The sequence below is a fragment of the Serinus canaria genome, chromosome 21, assembly GCF_022539315.1.
Source record: "Serinus canaria isolate serCan28SL12 chromosome 21, serCan2020, whole genome shotgun sequence".
NCBI lineage: Eukaryota > Metazoa > Chordata > Aves > Passeriformes > Fringillidae > Serinus > Serinus canaria.
This window is the reverse complement of record NC_066334.1, coordinates 2155384-2171697: the sequence shown is the minus strand read 5'-3', so window position 1 is coordinate 2171697 and position 16314 is coordinate 2155384. Positions and strand designations below refer to the sequence as shown.

At 47.9% G+C, this 16314-nt stretch overlaps 1 protein-coding gene across 15 annotated transcripts in view; it reads left to right on the top strand.

Moving 5' to 3' along the window:
• Positions 1 to 16314, top strand: part of EIF4G3 (eukaryotic translation initiation factor 4 gamma 3) — a 141263-nt gene that overhangs the window by 120818 nt on the left and 4131 nt on the right. For 11 of the 15 annotated variants that reach the window (XM_050982700.1, XM_050982699.1, XM_050982704.1 and 8 more), the window contains 12 exons: positions 728 to 832; positions 1253 to 1385; positions 2502 to 2596; positions 4140 to 4233; positions 4778 to 4895; positions 6177 to 6400; positions 7564 to 7679; positions 9640 to 9812; positions 11833 to 11958; positions 12933 to 13014; positions 14793 to 14891; positions 15744 to 15890. In XM_050982700.1, coding sequence (XP_050838657.1) covers positions 728 to 832; positions 1253 to 1385; positions 2502 to 2596; positions 4140 to 4233; positions 4778 to 4895; positions 6177 to 6400; positions 7564 to 7679; positions 9640 to 9812; positions 11833 to 11958; positions 12933 to 13014; positions 14793 to 14891; positions 15744 to 15890 — 1512 coding nt within the window. Of the gene's footprint in view, positions 1 to 727; positions 833 to 1252; positions 1386 to 2501; positions 2597 to 4139; positions 4234 to 4777; positions 4896 to 6176; positions 6401 to 7563; positions 7680 to 9639; positions 9813 to 11832; positions 11959 to 12932; positions 13015 to 13237; positions 14892 to 15743; positions 15891 to 16314 lie in introns of those variants that run through there. The other 4 variants (XR_007779305.1, XR_007779304.1, XR_007779303.1 and 1 more) reach the window with 4 other exon arrangements.

Genomic DNA, 16314 nt, shown 5'->3' with positions numbered 1-16314 from the left:
CTGGTTTTTAGTGAAGAGAGTGGGCAACATGTAGAAAACTGCTCTGAAACTCTTGTTTGAAACAACCAGAGGCCCTAATTTGAGAAAAAGGCTTTTTGGAGCTTGGTGAGCCAAACTTAAACCTAACAGGAGCTTCTCTGCTGATCCCAATTCATGTCTTATTGTGAACCTGTTGGGATTCCACCACATCACAGTTTTCTGGGTGAGGAGTTTGTGGGGTTTCTCCCCCAGCCAAGCCCATTAAACTGTTCTTGCAGAGAGACCCAGAGCTGCTGCTCAGTCTGGCCTGGTCAGCTCAGGGGATAAACCATGGAATGATGTGTCTTAGGCTGGTTTTGTACCCCTTTTGTTTCCTGAGCCAGTTTTTCTTGAGGTGAGCACACAGCTGATTTGAGGAGGGGAAGCTCAGACTGAGGTAATTTTTAATAGCTGTAATGTTCATTATGTACGTGCAGAGGGTGTAGATGGTTTGTGTAATCAAAAACCCAGAGAAAGTGTGTGCCTGCACAGTTGTGCCTCATCTCCTGCACATGCTGCCCTGTGCACCCTCAAATCCACCCTGGAGGAGTGTGCACGACCCAGCCCTCACCTCTCTGGGGAGCAGCCCTGAGTCCCTGATGTTTCTAGCACAGCAGCCCCAGAATGCAGGACCTGCTGGGTGCCCCTCCAGGGAGTGTTTTCATTTTCCTTCACAACTGATGGTGCTGATGATGTTTTTCTTGTCTAGCCCCGCATGGACCAGTATTTTAATCAGATGGAGAAGATTGTGAAAGAGAGGAAAACCTCCTCAAGGATTCGGTTCATGCTTCAGGATGTAATAGACCTAAGGCTGGTAGGTCCTAGCTCCAGTGAGTAGAAGTGGGAAATCATGGGTGCCCAGACTGGTCTGGCTTGGAAGGAACCTCAAGGATCATCCAGTCCCTGCCATGGCAGGGACACCTTCCACTGTCCCAGGCTGCTCCAAGCCCCAATGTCCAGCCCGGCCTTGGGCACTGCCAGGGATCCAGGGGCAGCCCCAGCTGCTCTGGGCACCCTGTGCCAGGGCCTGCCCACCCTGCCAGGGAACAATTCCTAACTCCCTGTATCCCATCTGGCCCTGCCCTCTGGCAGTGGGAAGCCATTCCCCCTTGTCCCCAGTCCCTCTCCAGCTCTTCTGAGGATGGGGTCTCCTTCCCAATATTCAAACTCCCCATGTTTGATGCTCCCCTGGAAGTTTCCCTGAGCGTGTTTGGGTTTTTTGTTTCTTCCCCAGTGCAACTGGGTCTCACGGAGAGCAGACCAGGGCCCCAAGACCATCGAGCAGATCCATAAAGAAGCCAAGATTGAAGAGCAGGAAGAACAGAGGAAGGTGCAACAACTCATGACCAAAGACAAGAGGAGACCAGGTAAAGTAAAAGCCAAGTTGACTGCTCATTTCACATCCAGTGCCCTTAGAGGGAATCCCATATAAAAGGAAAAAAATCTGTGGGGTTTTTTCCTACCTGTAATGAACAAAGGAAATTGTGGCCTGATATGGCAGAGGCTGGAAAAGGAGCAGATCTGCCATGGATTGATTGTGGGGATTTTCAGGGACAAATCTCATGGGTGAAAATAACCAACCACAGGCCAACAGTGCTTACACATTCCATTCATGCAAACCATGTTTGATTTTGTGACAGGCTGCCAGAAATCTGTTCTAACAAGTTCTTACTTAGGAATCAGATTTGCCATCCATTCTCATGCACTGCAGAGTCTCATTTCAAGAGAAAAACATCTCATTTCAGGAGTAACTGTGTTGTCTTGAGTTGTTAAAGTCATGAGGTGCTGATTCTGTGTGAGGGAGTGTCTTGGTCTCACCTTGAGCTGCTCCTGGCCTTCAGGGCACTGTCTGAAGATGAATTTGGAGTGACTGGGAAAAGGAAGACTGGGACAGAGCAGGGCAAGGAGAAAGTAATTTTGGGGATTCTTTAGGGATTGGAGGATTCTCTAAGGATTGTTAAATGAAAGTGCTTTGAAAAGAGGGTGTAAAGAAAATCCATGTAGACTTTAATTATCCTAAAAGTGACACCAGGAGAAGGTGAGGAACGTGGGAGTGCCTGAGGGGCTCTGTGTCAGACCAGCCAAGCACTGCAGAAACTGTGGGCTGAGTGAGGCTCTGGTCAGGGAAGGCATCTCATCTCACCTGCTCCTGTGAGCTGAACATGCAGCACCTGCAGGGATGCAGAGAAATCCAGCCAGGAGCCATCCCTTCCAAAAGCAGCCCCTGGAAGGAGCAAGAGCTGTTCTGTGCAGGCTGTGGTGTGAGAGCACAGGCAGGCAGGCAGGCTGCTGTGGCATGGCAGAGGGAAGGACATTCCTGAGCAGGACCCTGCCCGTGACAGCAGTGGGCTGAGCTGAGCTGAGCTGAGCTGGGCTGGGCTGGGCTGGGCTGGGCTGAGCTGAGCTGGGCTGGGCTGAGCTGAGCTGGGCTGGGCTGAGCTGAGCTAGGCTGAGCTGAACATGGCTCTGTTTGTCCTCCTCAGGTGTCCCACGGGTCGACGAAGGCGGCTGGAACACTGTGCAGGGGGCAAAGAACAGCAGAGTGCTGGACCCCACCAAGTTCCTTAAAATCACCAAGGTAGGTGCCAGCACAAGCCTCCTTCAGGGCAATGAAACATCTGTTAGTCTAGGAAGGACCAGGATGGTGTGTGCAGGTCAAAACTTGGGGCTGGGACATGTTAAATCCTCAGAGTGTGTAAATCAAGCTGCATTTTCTTCTGGATGTTCCTGTTTTGTCCTGAGGGAAAGGAGTGTGCAGACTTTGTTTCTCAGGTTCACAGTGTCCTTTTGGTAATCCAGAAGCTCTCACAGTCAGAAAATCTGCATTTCATTCAGTGATGAAAATGTGAGCCAGGGTATTGTGTGACATGGAGATGCAGCACAGCATCCATGTTCCATGGGTCTCAAATACATCACCTGGGAGTCTCAAAACACCTGCTGGAAATTCTTGGCTGCCTCAAATTCTTGAGACCCTATTCTGATGCTGCTCCTCAATAAAACAGAGGCCACATCCATTTTGATGTGTCACAAACAGCAGCACTCCAGACTTAGGATGCTCCAGTAGAATGGGGAGAGCTTTAGAGGTTTCTCAACTTGGTGGCATGGTTGCATTCCCCAGTCTGTGATAAACTCTCATGTTCATCCTCCAGATGAACATCTTCCTGTTATTTCACCATTAAACTGGTGAATTTGGGACAGTTTTCCAGGCTGCAGGTTGGACAAGTTGGAGATTCCTCCTTTATTGAACTTCAGAACAGCTCTGGGTTTTCTTGCCAAGGAGAAGTCTGGCCTTTGCATCAGTCATTGGCTCCTAAATATTCCCTTGTCCCACTTAATGTCACTTGCCCTGAATTTTTACACTCAGTGCCTGGATTATTTGAGAGCTGTAAAGCAGGACCTGGACAGACTGCAGCCCTTCTGCAGATCCAATCAGTTTGTTCCTTCTGAAAGTCATAAAACAGTTTCCAAATCTTCATTAGCAGGAGAGATTCAGCCTCCTCCTGCCTGGGCTTACAGCTCACCTGGGAAAAGCCCTTCTCCTCTGTTCCATACAAATGGAGCTGGTTCCTGATTCCACAGCAGCTGCCTTGGAAGGAGAGAGGAGCTCCCCTGAGATCTGTGAGGTCACAACCTCCTTGTCAATAAACTCTCCCACTGAACATTGTAAAATCAATATTCTCTTCTTGCCAGACACCACTTCCTCCAAGTTCTGCGACCTGTTGTCGTCCTTTGCCCTCTGGATTGTTTGGTGCCCTGCAGATCCCCCCCAAAGCCAAGACTGGAGAGTCAGTGGACAACGAAACTGGCTTACACATCACAAACAAACTGAACATCTTTCAAATATGGATATACTGAGCTTTTCCACCTTCCTGAACTTCAGAATTCCCAATAAAAAGAAGCTCCTGCTCACTGTGAATGTCTCTCATTGACATTTGAAAGAGACTCTTTGTGATGCCCTTTGTTGTTTGTGTCCCCTGTCTCGGGCCACAGTTTAGTCTTTCAGAAATATGTGAAGTGTATTTTGGTGTTCACAAGGCTGGGATTATTGCCAAAAAATCTCCCATTTATTATTCAAGTGTAGGATTTGCCCTTGTAATTGTACCTCTTGGTGTGTTTTACAGCCCACAATAGATGAGAAGATTCAGCTTGTGCCTAAAGCCCAGTTGGGCAGTTGGGGGAAGGGCAGCAGTGGTGGAGCCAAGGCAAGCGAGATGGGTAAGTCAGGATGGACCCTCACCCTCAGCTTTGCTGCTAAAAAGCAGGTTTGGGTGGGGTTCACAGAGTCAGGGAATGTCCTGAGCTGGGAGGGACCCACAGGGATCAAATCCAACCCCTGGCCCTGCACAGACACCCCAACAATCCCAGCCTGTCCAAACCCTCTGGAGCTCTGGCAGCCCCAGGGCCAGGACCATTCCCTGGGGAGCCTGGGCAGTGCCCAGCACCCTCTGGGGAAGAGCCTTTCCTGATCTCCAACCCAACACCCCTGGCCCAGCTCCAGCCCTTCCCTGGGTCCTGTCCCTGCTCACAGGCAGGGATCAGAGCTGCCCCTCAGAGGAGCTGCAGCCCCCAGTGAGGGCTCCCCTCTGGCTCCTCTGTTCCCCTCTCTGTGAGCTCCTGACAGGAAGGGTTGAAGTGGGGCCAGCCCAGCCTTTTCCCTGCAGTTCTGTCCCCGTGGCTCGGCTGAGCTGCTCGGTGATGCTGAGCTCTCAGCAGCTCCTGACCTTGTCGCTCTGCTCTGTGTTGTCTCCACCATCTCCAGACTCCTTGCGACCAAGTGCCACAAGTCTGAACAGATTTTCTGCCCTGCAGCCTCCAGTGTCCCCAGTATCTGCCTCATCTGCATCTTCAGAACTAGAATCTCGCAGGGCCTTAACGAGGTGAGTGTCGCTCCATCACTCTTCACTGCTGCCCTTTGCACGCCCTGCTCTGGCACCAGCACTCAGAAAGAATTCCTTGCTTTTCCAGGGATGGCTGGGTCTTTTTTCCACTCTGAGTTAGCTTCGAACATGCCTGTATTTTATAATATCAGAGGAGAAGTGGAATTAATTTTTAAAACCATTTCGATTAATGTTTTAGTTTCCACTTCACCCTTCAGCCAAGGGTAGTTGTGTTTAACAGATTAAAAACTCTTCAGCTAAAATGTAGTAATAAATAGGTTGGATTTAATGGCTGTGAATTCAGCCAGGTCAGTAGGTTTATTTATCCAGGAAAACACATCTAAAACCTGGCAGAAATGCAGCATTAAACCATGTCTGACCCTTCCCAGCAGGTGTGACCTGCCCATGCTCCCACATCCAACAAAAAAGTGCAGAGCCTCTCTCTCACTCCAATTCCTTCAGGGCTGCAGCCACTCCAGCTTGGATATGAAACATGTATTAACCCTCAATAATTTATTAACTCTAGACACGGTTTATAAATGTACGGTTCATTTAAAATGTCACTGGATCTTCCTTCCAGTGCACTCAAGCTGCTGAAGTGTTTTCCTGGGTTGTGCCTCCAATGTTTTCCCTCCTATTTCAAGTAAAGCTTGGGCTTACCTGGAAATTATTCCATTGTGGCATGGATTTGCCCATTTGACTCATTAACACAGTAATTAATAGGACAGATCATTGTCACCTGTTGTTGGGAGCCTTCCTCTTTGGGAGGTATTTTTCAATTAATGGGTAAAAAATACAACTCTCATGGAGTCACGAAATGTTTTGGGTTAGAGAGAGTTGAGAGATCACCCATTCCCACCCCCTGTCATGAGCAGGGACACTTTCCACTATCCCAGGCTGCTCCAAGCCCCTCCAACCTGGGAGGGATCCAGAGGCAGCCACAGCTGCTCTGGGCACCCTGTGCCAGGGCCTCACCAGCCTCACAGGGAAGAATTCCTTTGTTACTTCTAATCTAAAGCTCCCACACCATTTCAAAGGGAGAGTCTATTTGTTATAAAATTCACTATTCCATATATAAAATGGGTGCTGTAGAACACTGCTTTTTCATATCTTCTCGAGGAAGCATTGGCTGTTCCTGTCCACTCTGAGTGTTTGTGCATCTCTGAAATTGAGTTAATTTTGGTTGTGGGTACAATCCTGCAGGGCTTGGGGGGTGGTTTTTCCCTGCAGTGAAGCCCTCGAGTCCCTTTGCTCAGCCCTGAGAGGATTTTTGTTTGGCAGTCGCGGGAGCACGGGCAGGGAGAAGAATGACAAACCTCTGCCACCTTCCCTGTCCCGGCCCAACACCTTCCTCCGGGGCAGCAGCAGCAAGGAGCTGCTGCTGGACAACCAGGCCCAGGAGGAGCAGCGCAGGGAGATGCTGGAGACAGTGAAGCAGCTGACAGGAGCAATGGAGATGGACAGGAACAGCACCGAGGCCGAGAGGAACAAAGCCAAGGAACCTGGTAACAGTGCCTCTGTGCTCGGGGAGTCTTGCTGAATGTGTGGGAAGGCACAAGGGAGAAAAGGGAAAACCTGTCAGGAGCAGTGGCAGGTGTCTGTGCAGGTGTCTGTGCAGGCTGCTGCAGCTGGGATGCACCTCCCAGAGCTGGGTGACCCGGCTGAGTCAGGCAGGCCTGGGCCTTATCCCTCTCTGCAGGTGCCACCCCCTGACATTGTCTGCTCTGTTCTATCCTGTCACTGTCCCACTGGCTTCTGGTCACAAAGCCCCCCAAATCGGTGTCAGTTCTTCAGGAATGCTTTTTCAGTGCCCAGTAAAGCCATATCTGCCCTTTTCAAGCATTCCCCAGGGCCAAGGCAGGGATTTGGGTCTGGGACAGATGGTGCTAAGCAGCTTTTTAGCACCGTGTTGTTGCCAGCCCCCCTTCCAGCCAGCCCTGGTGCAGCAGGAGGGTGGCACCCACCAGGATGACTTGTCTGTCACCTTGTCAGTCCTGCAGCTCCTGCTTTTCCCTCCTGTCAGCCGGGCTAATCTGTTAGTGGGAAAGTGGGGACACTTAGGGTGATGTTCCCAGTGAACAGAACCTTTACAGTAAGGACAGCACTCAGCTCCTTCCCTAGGAAACATCTGGAAACTGCTGCAGTAGGGAAACACCTCAACTGCCACAGCACAGCGCAGGCTTATCCTGAAGCTTCAGGATGTTGTAGACAGTCCATGGGGACCAGGGTTTTGGGATGTGTTTGGGAGATTGCCTTGGGCTGCTGCCCATCGCAGTCAGCGTATTTTAACTTTGCTGCAGCAGCTCCCATTTAATTATTTAATGTTCGTGCAGAGCTTTGAAGGTGTTTGACCTGTGCCACTGCCAGCTGTGATCCTGCAAGGTCAATACTGGGAGTTCATATGGGGGAAAAGTAGCCAGGAAAGAATCCCAGAATCCCAGAATGGTTTGATTTGGAAGGAACCTTAAAGCTCATCCAGTTCCACCCCCAGCCTGCTGTGGGCAGGGTCACCTTCTACCTATCCCAGGTTGCTCCAAGCCCCATCAAAAAACTACCCTGAGGATAGGACAGGGGACACACCTGCCCTAGTGACTTTGTTCTCAGAATGTCATCTCTGAAATGCCGATTTTCCTTTTTCAAACATTTTTTGTTGTTGTATTTCCACCAGCCAAGCCAGAAGTTCCCCCAGCTCCAGTGCAAGAAAAGCCTTCACTATCAGAAGAGGAAATAGAGAGAAAATGCAAATCTATCATTGATGAGTTCTTGCATATTAATGATTTTAAGGTAAGCAAGATGAAAACCTCACTTAACAGACAGCTCTGAGGGGCTGCAGTGATTTGTGTGCAGGGTGTGAGCACCCAGCCCACACAGAGGCAGCAGCAGCTCCAGGGGCACTTTCAGGCCAGTTGCCTCCCAAGCTTGTTTTCTGCCCTGCTGGTAATAGGAAAAATAGCCCAGCCTGTGTGTTTTAAGTAGCAAGATGGATGTGTATCTGTCATGAATCACTGAGCAGCTCTATAATACCAGCAATTTTGGAAGCAGAAAAGCTAGTGGGAAAATAAACAGAGGTTTTCATTTAGTTATCAAAGCATGTGCTGTTCTGATCTGGAGGCAGATAAAGCAATACTAAATATTGAACAAACCACTCCAGAGGATTTTTAATAAACATTGGAAATTACTGAGCAGCTGTCATCACTTCCTAGCTAAAAGGTTGAAATTTTGTTTCCCTTGTAAATGGGTCTTTTAACTCATCCAGGGAGTTTGCAAGAAGTGTTACATTGGCTGCAAGGCTGCTTCATTTGATCTTTCACTGAAATAAATTTTAAAACCTGCCAAGTTTGAAATGGCAGCACTTGGGAGTTGCTGGTTTGGCACCCTAAAAGCAGAGTTGCTGCTTCCATTTCATTGGACTTCCAATTAATAATTGGAAAGAGGAATATTCTCATGATGGATTGTTTGGAGTTCACATCTAGTTAATGGGATAAATTATGAAATACTTGGTTTGGAGAGGAAGAGCCTTGCTCTGATTGGCAGTGAGCTGGCCTGGGACCCAGGGACTGGTGAGCCAAGGAGTCTCTGCTCTTTTTCCTGCTCATGATGGACTCCAAAGGCTCCCCTGGATGCCTGTGATGGAGCCTCTTCCTTGTTTGCAAATACAGCAATGTATTTCTGTGGCTGGCTGGAAGTGGAGCTGAATTGCATTAGACAGGGCAGGGCTGCTTTAAAGTCCATGGAATCAAGTCATTTTGTTTGCATTAGGAATTAATTGGTACTGGGGGATTCTTGGTGCTCTTCAGGTGCAGCAAAGCTCTGACTGCTTAAACTCTTGTTCCTGCAGCCACCTGTGAGTGAGCTCTTGTAGAGCAGAGGAACAGCCCCTTGCAGGGGTTTGGTCCTCAGAGTCTGGCCTGACCATGAGCTCACACTGCTGAGCTGTGACCCTAGTGACAGCAGGGTTCCCTGTGTGTCCCAGGACAGCAGGATCCTCTGATGAGCTCCAACCCAAGCACACAGGCTGGGACCACCAGGCTCCTGACCTGCAGGAAAAAGCCCTACAGGGCCTGAGGAAACTCATCTGGGCCTGCCAGGTCTTGGTAGCTCAAGGCATAACTAGTCACAGAGCAGCTGCCTGTGGTGAGGAAGGCCACTGAGATCTGTAGGCTGGACCCAGAAGGTCACTGGAAGGTCCTTGTGATGGTAATGGAGATTTTTGATGTGGACTTAGAGAGCTGCTCTCAAAGTCTCTGAGTGTTTCTTTGTTTAGGTTGCAAAATGCTCAAGTCAGAAAGTGGGAGCTTTAGAAAGGGGAAATCTTCTCCAAGGGCTCCCCAGCTATTTTCTGCTTCTTGATGGGCTGTGGGTTTGTAACACAGGCATTTGTGCCAGGTCAGATCAGTAACAAATCTGATCTGATACCCTTTTTTTGACTTGATGTTCGATGTAGTAATCTCAGTGTTTTAGTGGCATCCAGAAGATAACTCCTGCCATTTCACCAAGCAGCCTTGGAATGTAATTGTGTATTTTTAAAATTGTTACCTGAGTGGTATAAATTCTATTATTGCTATTACTGTTGTTTTTGTTATTATTGTGTCATGAGGTTCCACAGCCTAATTCAGCACTTAGCCTGGAAGCCTCACTAAGTCCTCATTTCACCAAAAATCCCCGGTGTTGCAGTGGGAAATACTCTCGTGCCACGTGTTTGCTGCTTTCCAGTGGAGGCTGACTGCTGTGTGTTGTTCCCCAGGAGGCCATGCAGTGTGTGGAGGAGCTGAGTGCCCAGAGCCTGCTGCCGGTGTTCGTGCGCGTGGGCGTGGAGTCCACGCTGGAGCGGAGCCAGATCACCAGGGATCACATGGGGCAGCTCTTACATCAGCTGGTGCACTCAGGAAAGCTGAGCAAGCAGGAGTTCTTCAAGGGGTTGGTATTCTGCATGGAGAATCCACTGATTCTTCTCTGCAGTGTTTTCTTGCAAATGGATGCTGTGCTGCAGAGAAATGATCTCCCACCTTGTTTTGGTATCCTGCCCTCCCCACACATTCTTTTGGAAGGACTGTATCATTTGGGTGTATTTATAAGGAATATTATTATTGCAATATATTTTAAAGGGTTTCAAGAAGCCTTAGTGAACATAAATATGTTCATATTTATATCAGCTTTTATTTTGAAGCAGATCTGTAGGTGTCTGTTTAAATGTGTGTGCTCAAATCCCTGTTTGTGCTGCATTTCTCCCTGTTTGACTTCTGCAAATCCCTGAATGTAACTGGAAGAGGAGGCAGTTAGAATCCTTCACACAGCATCAGTACCTCTGTGCACCCAGAGCCTCAGCACTGTCCCACTGGGAAGAAGGCTTCACCCACACCATGCCATTTCCCAGGACACCTCAGCTGGAGTGCTGAGCCCTCAGGGGGCTGAGGAGGAGAACACACAGCAGAGGGGTTGGACCTGCTAAGAGACAGCCGAGTTTCAGCTGCTGGCTCATTTCAGCTCCCTGAGATTTGTGTTCCCAGTCTGCTGTCCAGTCCTAAAACAATCCCTGTTCCCATGGAGGTTCCTGGTGGCACTCAGTCCTCGCTGGGGTGCAGAGCATGAGGGATAAAACAGGGATAGGCACAAATGCAGCAGTGAAGGAGCAGATGAAGTACACTGAGTTGCTGAGGAGTTGGCTCTGTCTGGCTTTAATCTGAGTCCCTGTCATTGTGGTACCACCACTGCTCCAACAGGAAACTCCCTGCACCTGTGTCTGTCCCTGAACTTCATCCAGCTCACAGGAAAGGTTTAGGCAGCCTGAGCTCATGTGGAACTGCTAAAAAAATCTAAATCCACAGGGAATACTCTTGTGTCCACACAGCACTGATGGTCAGAGGGACTCGTTTGAGGTGATACACATCCAAAATGTATTCTGATTAAAGCTGTTCTCAAGCTTCCTGGAGTTTGGATAAGTGGATCTTGATGAAATACTGGGATCTGTGTTCTGTGACATAAACAATGTGAAACTACTGAAGGTGATGGAAAGGGCAAGTGGTGTTCAGTGGGTGCTGAGGAGAGCACCAGAAACCACCTCACCTACTGACACAAAGTGACTGTGTAATGAGGGATCACAGGAAGAACACTGGTCCAAACCCATGGCTGGGGAAATGCACAACAGGAAAATAATTTCTGGCAGAAAGGCTGGAGGAGCAGGAGAATTTGCAAAGAATAAAGCAAAGGAAATGGTTCCTGGTTTGAAACATAAGAAAAAATGTGGATTTGTAGTCACTAAACAGGACACTGGGCTTTTCAAGGCTTCCAGGGAGAAACAAACCATGATAGAAACTGGCAGGAGAGCAGAAAAATTGCCATCTCCAGGCATGGGAAGCAAAGCCACCTGCAAGGGTTTCATGGGAAAGAAGAGTTTTGAGCCATTCTGGAAAGTGGGGAGCAGTCCTATAATTGCTGCTGCAGATAGAAACTCTCCTGAACTGAGCTCTTACAGACATTTCACTGCTTACCTTACACTTGGAATTCTGTTAGGATTAATCCCCTTCTCTAAATGTTTGGATATTTTTAAGACGGTTTCATTTACTTGATGGTTTATATATACAAACAAGAAAGCTTTTTAGTTTTATAATGTTACTGTTTAACAAATGATTTGGTACTGGGATATAAGAATTATTATAACTGGTGATTTCCTGGATGTATCTGTTGGATCTACAAAAGGTGGTGTCTTTTCTACATATTCTCCTTGTTACTGCATGGAGAAATTCAGTCGTGGCAGTTTGGAAGTACCAAAGGCATAAAAAGCCAGTAGGTTTTTTGTTACCTTTGTGATTTTCCTCAGTCCTCTCTCTCTTCACTCCTCTTTTATGTTACAAACTATTTTTAAAGTGCAGATTTCTTTGAAGGAAATGTCTTCAATTAAATTAAATTTAATAGTTGATGTTTTTTCCTCCTTCTGAAGTTTTTCTGAGACCCTGGAGATGGCAGATGACATGGCCATAGATATACCCCATATCTGGCTGTACCTGGCTGAGTTGGTGACCCCCATGTTAAAAGAAGGAGGAATCTCTATGAGAGAACTTATACAGTAAGTGATGCTTTCCCAGCTGTGCCTGTAGTGTTTTCTCTGTGTGGTTCCCATCAGTACGTGGAGGATGAGCAGTGCTGGAGGCTCAGCTCCCCACAGGAGAGCTGTTGCACATCCTTGGGGGCCCACACCAGCCTGAGAGCTCTGCTGGGAAGGGAGCTTGGTGCTTTCACCCTTGGAGAAGGGTTTTATCCATAAGTTTGCTGTTGGTTCCAGCTGAGCTTAAAAATACCCCAGTGCTGAAGAGTGGAGTGATTTGGGAGCACAGAGGCTCTGGGAATTAGACTTGCAGAGAGTGAGGCATTACAGAGGGGCTGTGTGGCTCAGAGGGTAACTGAAGGAGGGCTGGGCTAGGTGGGATGTTTGCAATAAATTCCACTCTGTGAGGTTGTGGAGGCCCTGGCATAGTTTGCCCAGAGCAGCTGTGGCTGCCTCATCCCTGGAGGTGTCCAAGGCCAGGCTGGATGGGGCTTGGAGCAGCCTGGGACAGTGGAAGGTGTCCCTGCCCAAACCATGGGATTCCATGTCACTACCACCTGGGCACTGTCTTAAATGAACACAAATCCTTGTCTGCAAGACCAGAAATCATTTCCTGGACCAGAATTCCTGTATTTTCAGGATGTCCTTACATATTTGGGGATTGACTGTGAACCAGTTGAATGGTTCCTATTTCTATTGCCAGTATATTAAGAAAATAACAGTCTTTTCCCTCTACCCAAGTGCAGCATCCCACAAAATGAGTGGATTTGACATAAATATATTTTTTGATGTAAAATTCAAGTCTTTGTAATTAACCCTGTTGTGACAAGGTCACTGCATCACTAAATGTTTTATCAGCAGTGCTGCATTAATCAAATCCTTTCTCTCTGGCAGAAGTTAAAGGTGATTTCCTGCCTCAGTTTGATCACTGCCCCTGGATTTGCATCCCAAATACGAATTCTAACAGAAAAACACCTGTTTTTCTTTCATTCTAGAGAATTTAGCAAACCCTTGCTTCCTGTGGGAAGAGCCGGTGTCTTGCTTGCTGAAATCTTGCACCTTCTATGCAAACAAATGGTGAGTGCCCCGTGCTGCTGTCCTCCAGAGGGAGGAGTGGATGCAGCGCTCGTGTTCATGCATGAAACCTTCACCATTCCCACGTGAGGACATTTAGGGATGGGCCAGCCAGTCCAGCTAACTTAGGAAACCTGCCTCGCACCCCCAGTTTCCAACCAAGCCTTACGAGGTCCCAAAAAGTTGAGTTAACTTTTTGTTTTCTCATCACTTTTCCCTTTTGCAGGTACCTTTGCACCTGGCTTCTCCCAGAAGCTAAGAGTGCTGAAATACTGCAAGAGGGACATGCTCAAGGGATTTCTGGGCTGACCAGAAGCAGCAAGTGCCGGGAATCTTGCGAGAGAACTGTTCTTGCAGACCGGAGAGGTTCTCAGGGTTCGGATAAGCTGCCGATGGCCTCAGACTGCTGTGTGCTTATCCAAACTAAAGCTGCCGACTCTTGAGGTTCACCCAGCACTGGGGTAGTGACACCTCCTCACCCCGTGACTCCGAGAGCTCTCTTTCACACCTCACAGCTGCGTGTCCAACCAGTTTGGTGGTTTCCCTATAACTCATCTCCATTTTTGTCTTTTTTTTTTTTGATTCAGCTGAATCCTGCACTTTGGATAGTGTCTATTTCCAACCCTGTAAAATCCCTCACTTGCCTTTTTTTTTCTTTTTTTTTTTTTTTTTTTTTTTTTTTTTTCAAGCATGCATTCAAGTAAGGTTGAATGTTCCAGGAGCATTTCAGTCCAACAGTGCAAAGAGTGACTTTTTATTTATTTATTTTAGTCTTGTGCTTGTTTGGACAGTCAACTTCCTTTTTTTTTTAAAACTATTCTGTGAAAGAAAACCTGCTGTGCTCTGGGTGTGGAAGCACAGCCTTGGGTCTCTGTTTCTGCCACAGCTTTCTGATCAGATCTTGTCCAGGCCAAGACTTGGACTCGGGTATTTCAGTGTAACATCAGCCATCTAACCCAGATCTTGGTGGATCAGAGTAGGAACTATGTTGGCTCTTAACTTGTATTGTAAACTGAAAATTGTAATCCGCTTTGTAAACTTAAAATCAGGCAGCATTTCTCAGCTTGGCTTAAGCTACTCAGTGATTTCCTGTGAGCAGGTGCTGTAAGGTGAAACTTTGGCAAAGCATTTGGGTGAAATGAGCTGGTTGTGCTCAGCATTTTTATTCTTGTCAGAACTGTGTGTGTCAGAACTGTGCTCTCTGAGGCAGGAGGCTCAAAGGTCAGTGTGACATTAGAGGCTGAAAAAGGCTGAACTGTCTGTGCTCAAGGGCACTGCTCTCAAGGTTTGCTTAAACTCTAGGAACTGAAGAGAGGATTTGGGATTTTGTGCCTGAGTTTGAGGCTTGGTCTCTGCACAGAAAACAGCCATGTAAATGAGTTTTCTCAAAGGAGCAGTTTGTCAGAGCCTTACTGTCGAGGCAAGGGAGTGTGTGATGGAGTAAGTCAGGAGAAGGGTCTGAGTCAGGCGTGGAAGGTGCCCTGTTCCACGTGTCACTGCTCCCGGGTGACCTCGGAGCTCGCTGCGACCCCCCCGTGTCACTCCTGCCTTGCCCAGTGCCCGTCACGAGGCGTTGCCCACCTGACAGATGTGCATTCCCAGGGGGCTGCACATGTGGTTTCTCTTGCACGGGATCTCCAGATGTTCTCACTCATTGCTGGGTGTTTGTTGGGTGGCTGAACTGTCCTTTATTCCTCCTGACACAGCTGCACCATTCCGGCCCCTGTGAGTTCCCAGGGCGTCCCTCAGCTCTTTAAAGGGACAAACTGCTTGTGTTTCAGAGCCATAAGAAAGTGGGAGCCTTATGGAGGGAGTCTGGCCTCAGTTGGAAGGACTACTTGCCCGAAGGGGAGGATGTACATACCTTTCTCATGGAACAGGTGAGTTCAGATCATTTGTTTGATCATCCTGTTTGTTCATCCTCTTCCATCCTGTTCTTATGTGCAGTTGGAATATGGGGTGGAGTGTCTCCAAGGTGGGGTAGATGGTTTCAGCACCACCTTGTGAAGCACAGGGAGGACAAGCCTGTCCCTACCGATCCCAGACACACATCTTCAGTCACCTGGCTTCCTCTAGGAGATCTGTTTCTCCAGCTGGGAAAAAAACATTCAATAATGAGTTTTAGAGCAAGGACAGACAATCTGCAGAAGGGCCACAATTCATGGTAGCAGTTATTCACTCATCCCGCCTTGGATTGTGATCCTGGAGGGAGCCAGGATGGATGGAGGCCTCACCTCTTGCTGCTCCTCAGGAAGTCACTGTCTCCCTTAGGAGCTTCGAGTGATCCACTGCCCTGTTCTGGCACTTTGGAAGTGCTGCAGGAAATGAAATTATTACCATGGACTGGGCCTTGCTGAGGGGACTGCAGCTCTTCTGTCACAGTTTTCAAGGAACTGGGGCATTGGCTGCAATTCCTTTGAGCCAGGGCCAGCTCTGGTCGTTGCATTCCAGCCCCTATAGCTCCAGCCAGGCAACACACACTTGATTTTGTGCTCTGCTATGCAGAGCTGGACCTGCCTGAGGTGCCTCCTTGTCTTTGCTGGATAATGGAGTTCCCATGTGTAAAATGCTTCCTAACCTTTGGAACAGGGAAAGTTGATATTGTAACGATAACTGAGCAGCTGAGAGATGCCAGGAAGCAGAATTAAATGTAGTTTCCTGCTTCAATCTGGTGTAATTCAGCCTAGGAAAGTACATTTCACTAATTCTCATCATCACATGTGGTGTTGCAGAAGTTGGAGTTCACGGAGTCTGACTGTTCCAGTTCCTCAGAAGCACTTTCAGAGAAAGAACTGTCTGCAGAAGAGCTGAACAAGCAGCTGGAAAAACTCATTGTTGAGGACAAGGCGAATGATGAACAAATCTTTGATTGGGTAGAGGTACAAAGAGATTTTCACCCTCCCTGCAGACTGTTTAACTGCTTTTGTAAATATCTCAGGGTATGGGACACTGCGAGGATTTGGTCTGTGCAATCAACACTTCCAAAGAATTAAAATTTAAAATATAATCAGTATTTAAGAGTCAGTTTCAGGAAGGAAGGCTTTTAGCCATATTAACTGTGTAACCTTTTAAATACTGTAGACTTTCTGACACTGAATATCCTGCTTCTGCCACTTAGTATATTTTAGATGTACACTGCTACATCATTTCTTCATAAAATATGGAAGAGAAGCTTCTCACTATTTTTTCCCAACATGACCTCTCCAAATTTCCCACTGTAAAAACATCCTGGGCAGTCACAAAAAACACCTTTTGCCACTGCACTGGGCCAGGCACTGGAAGAGAAAATAAAAATAAAGGAAA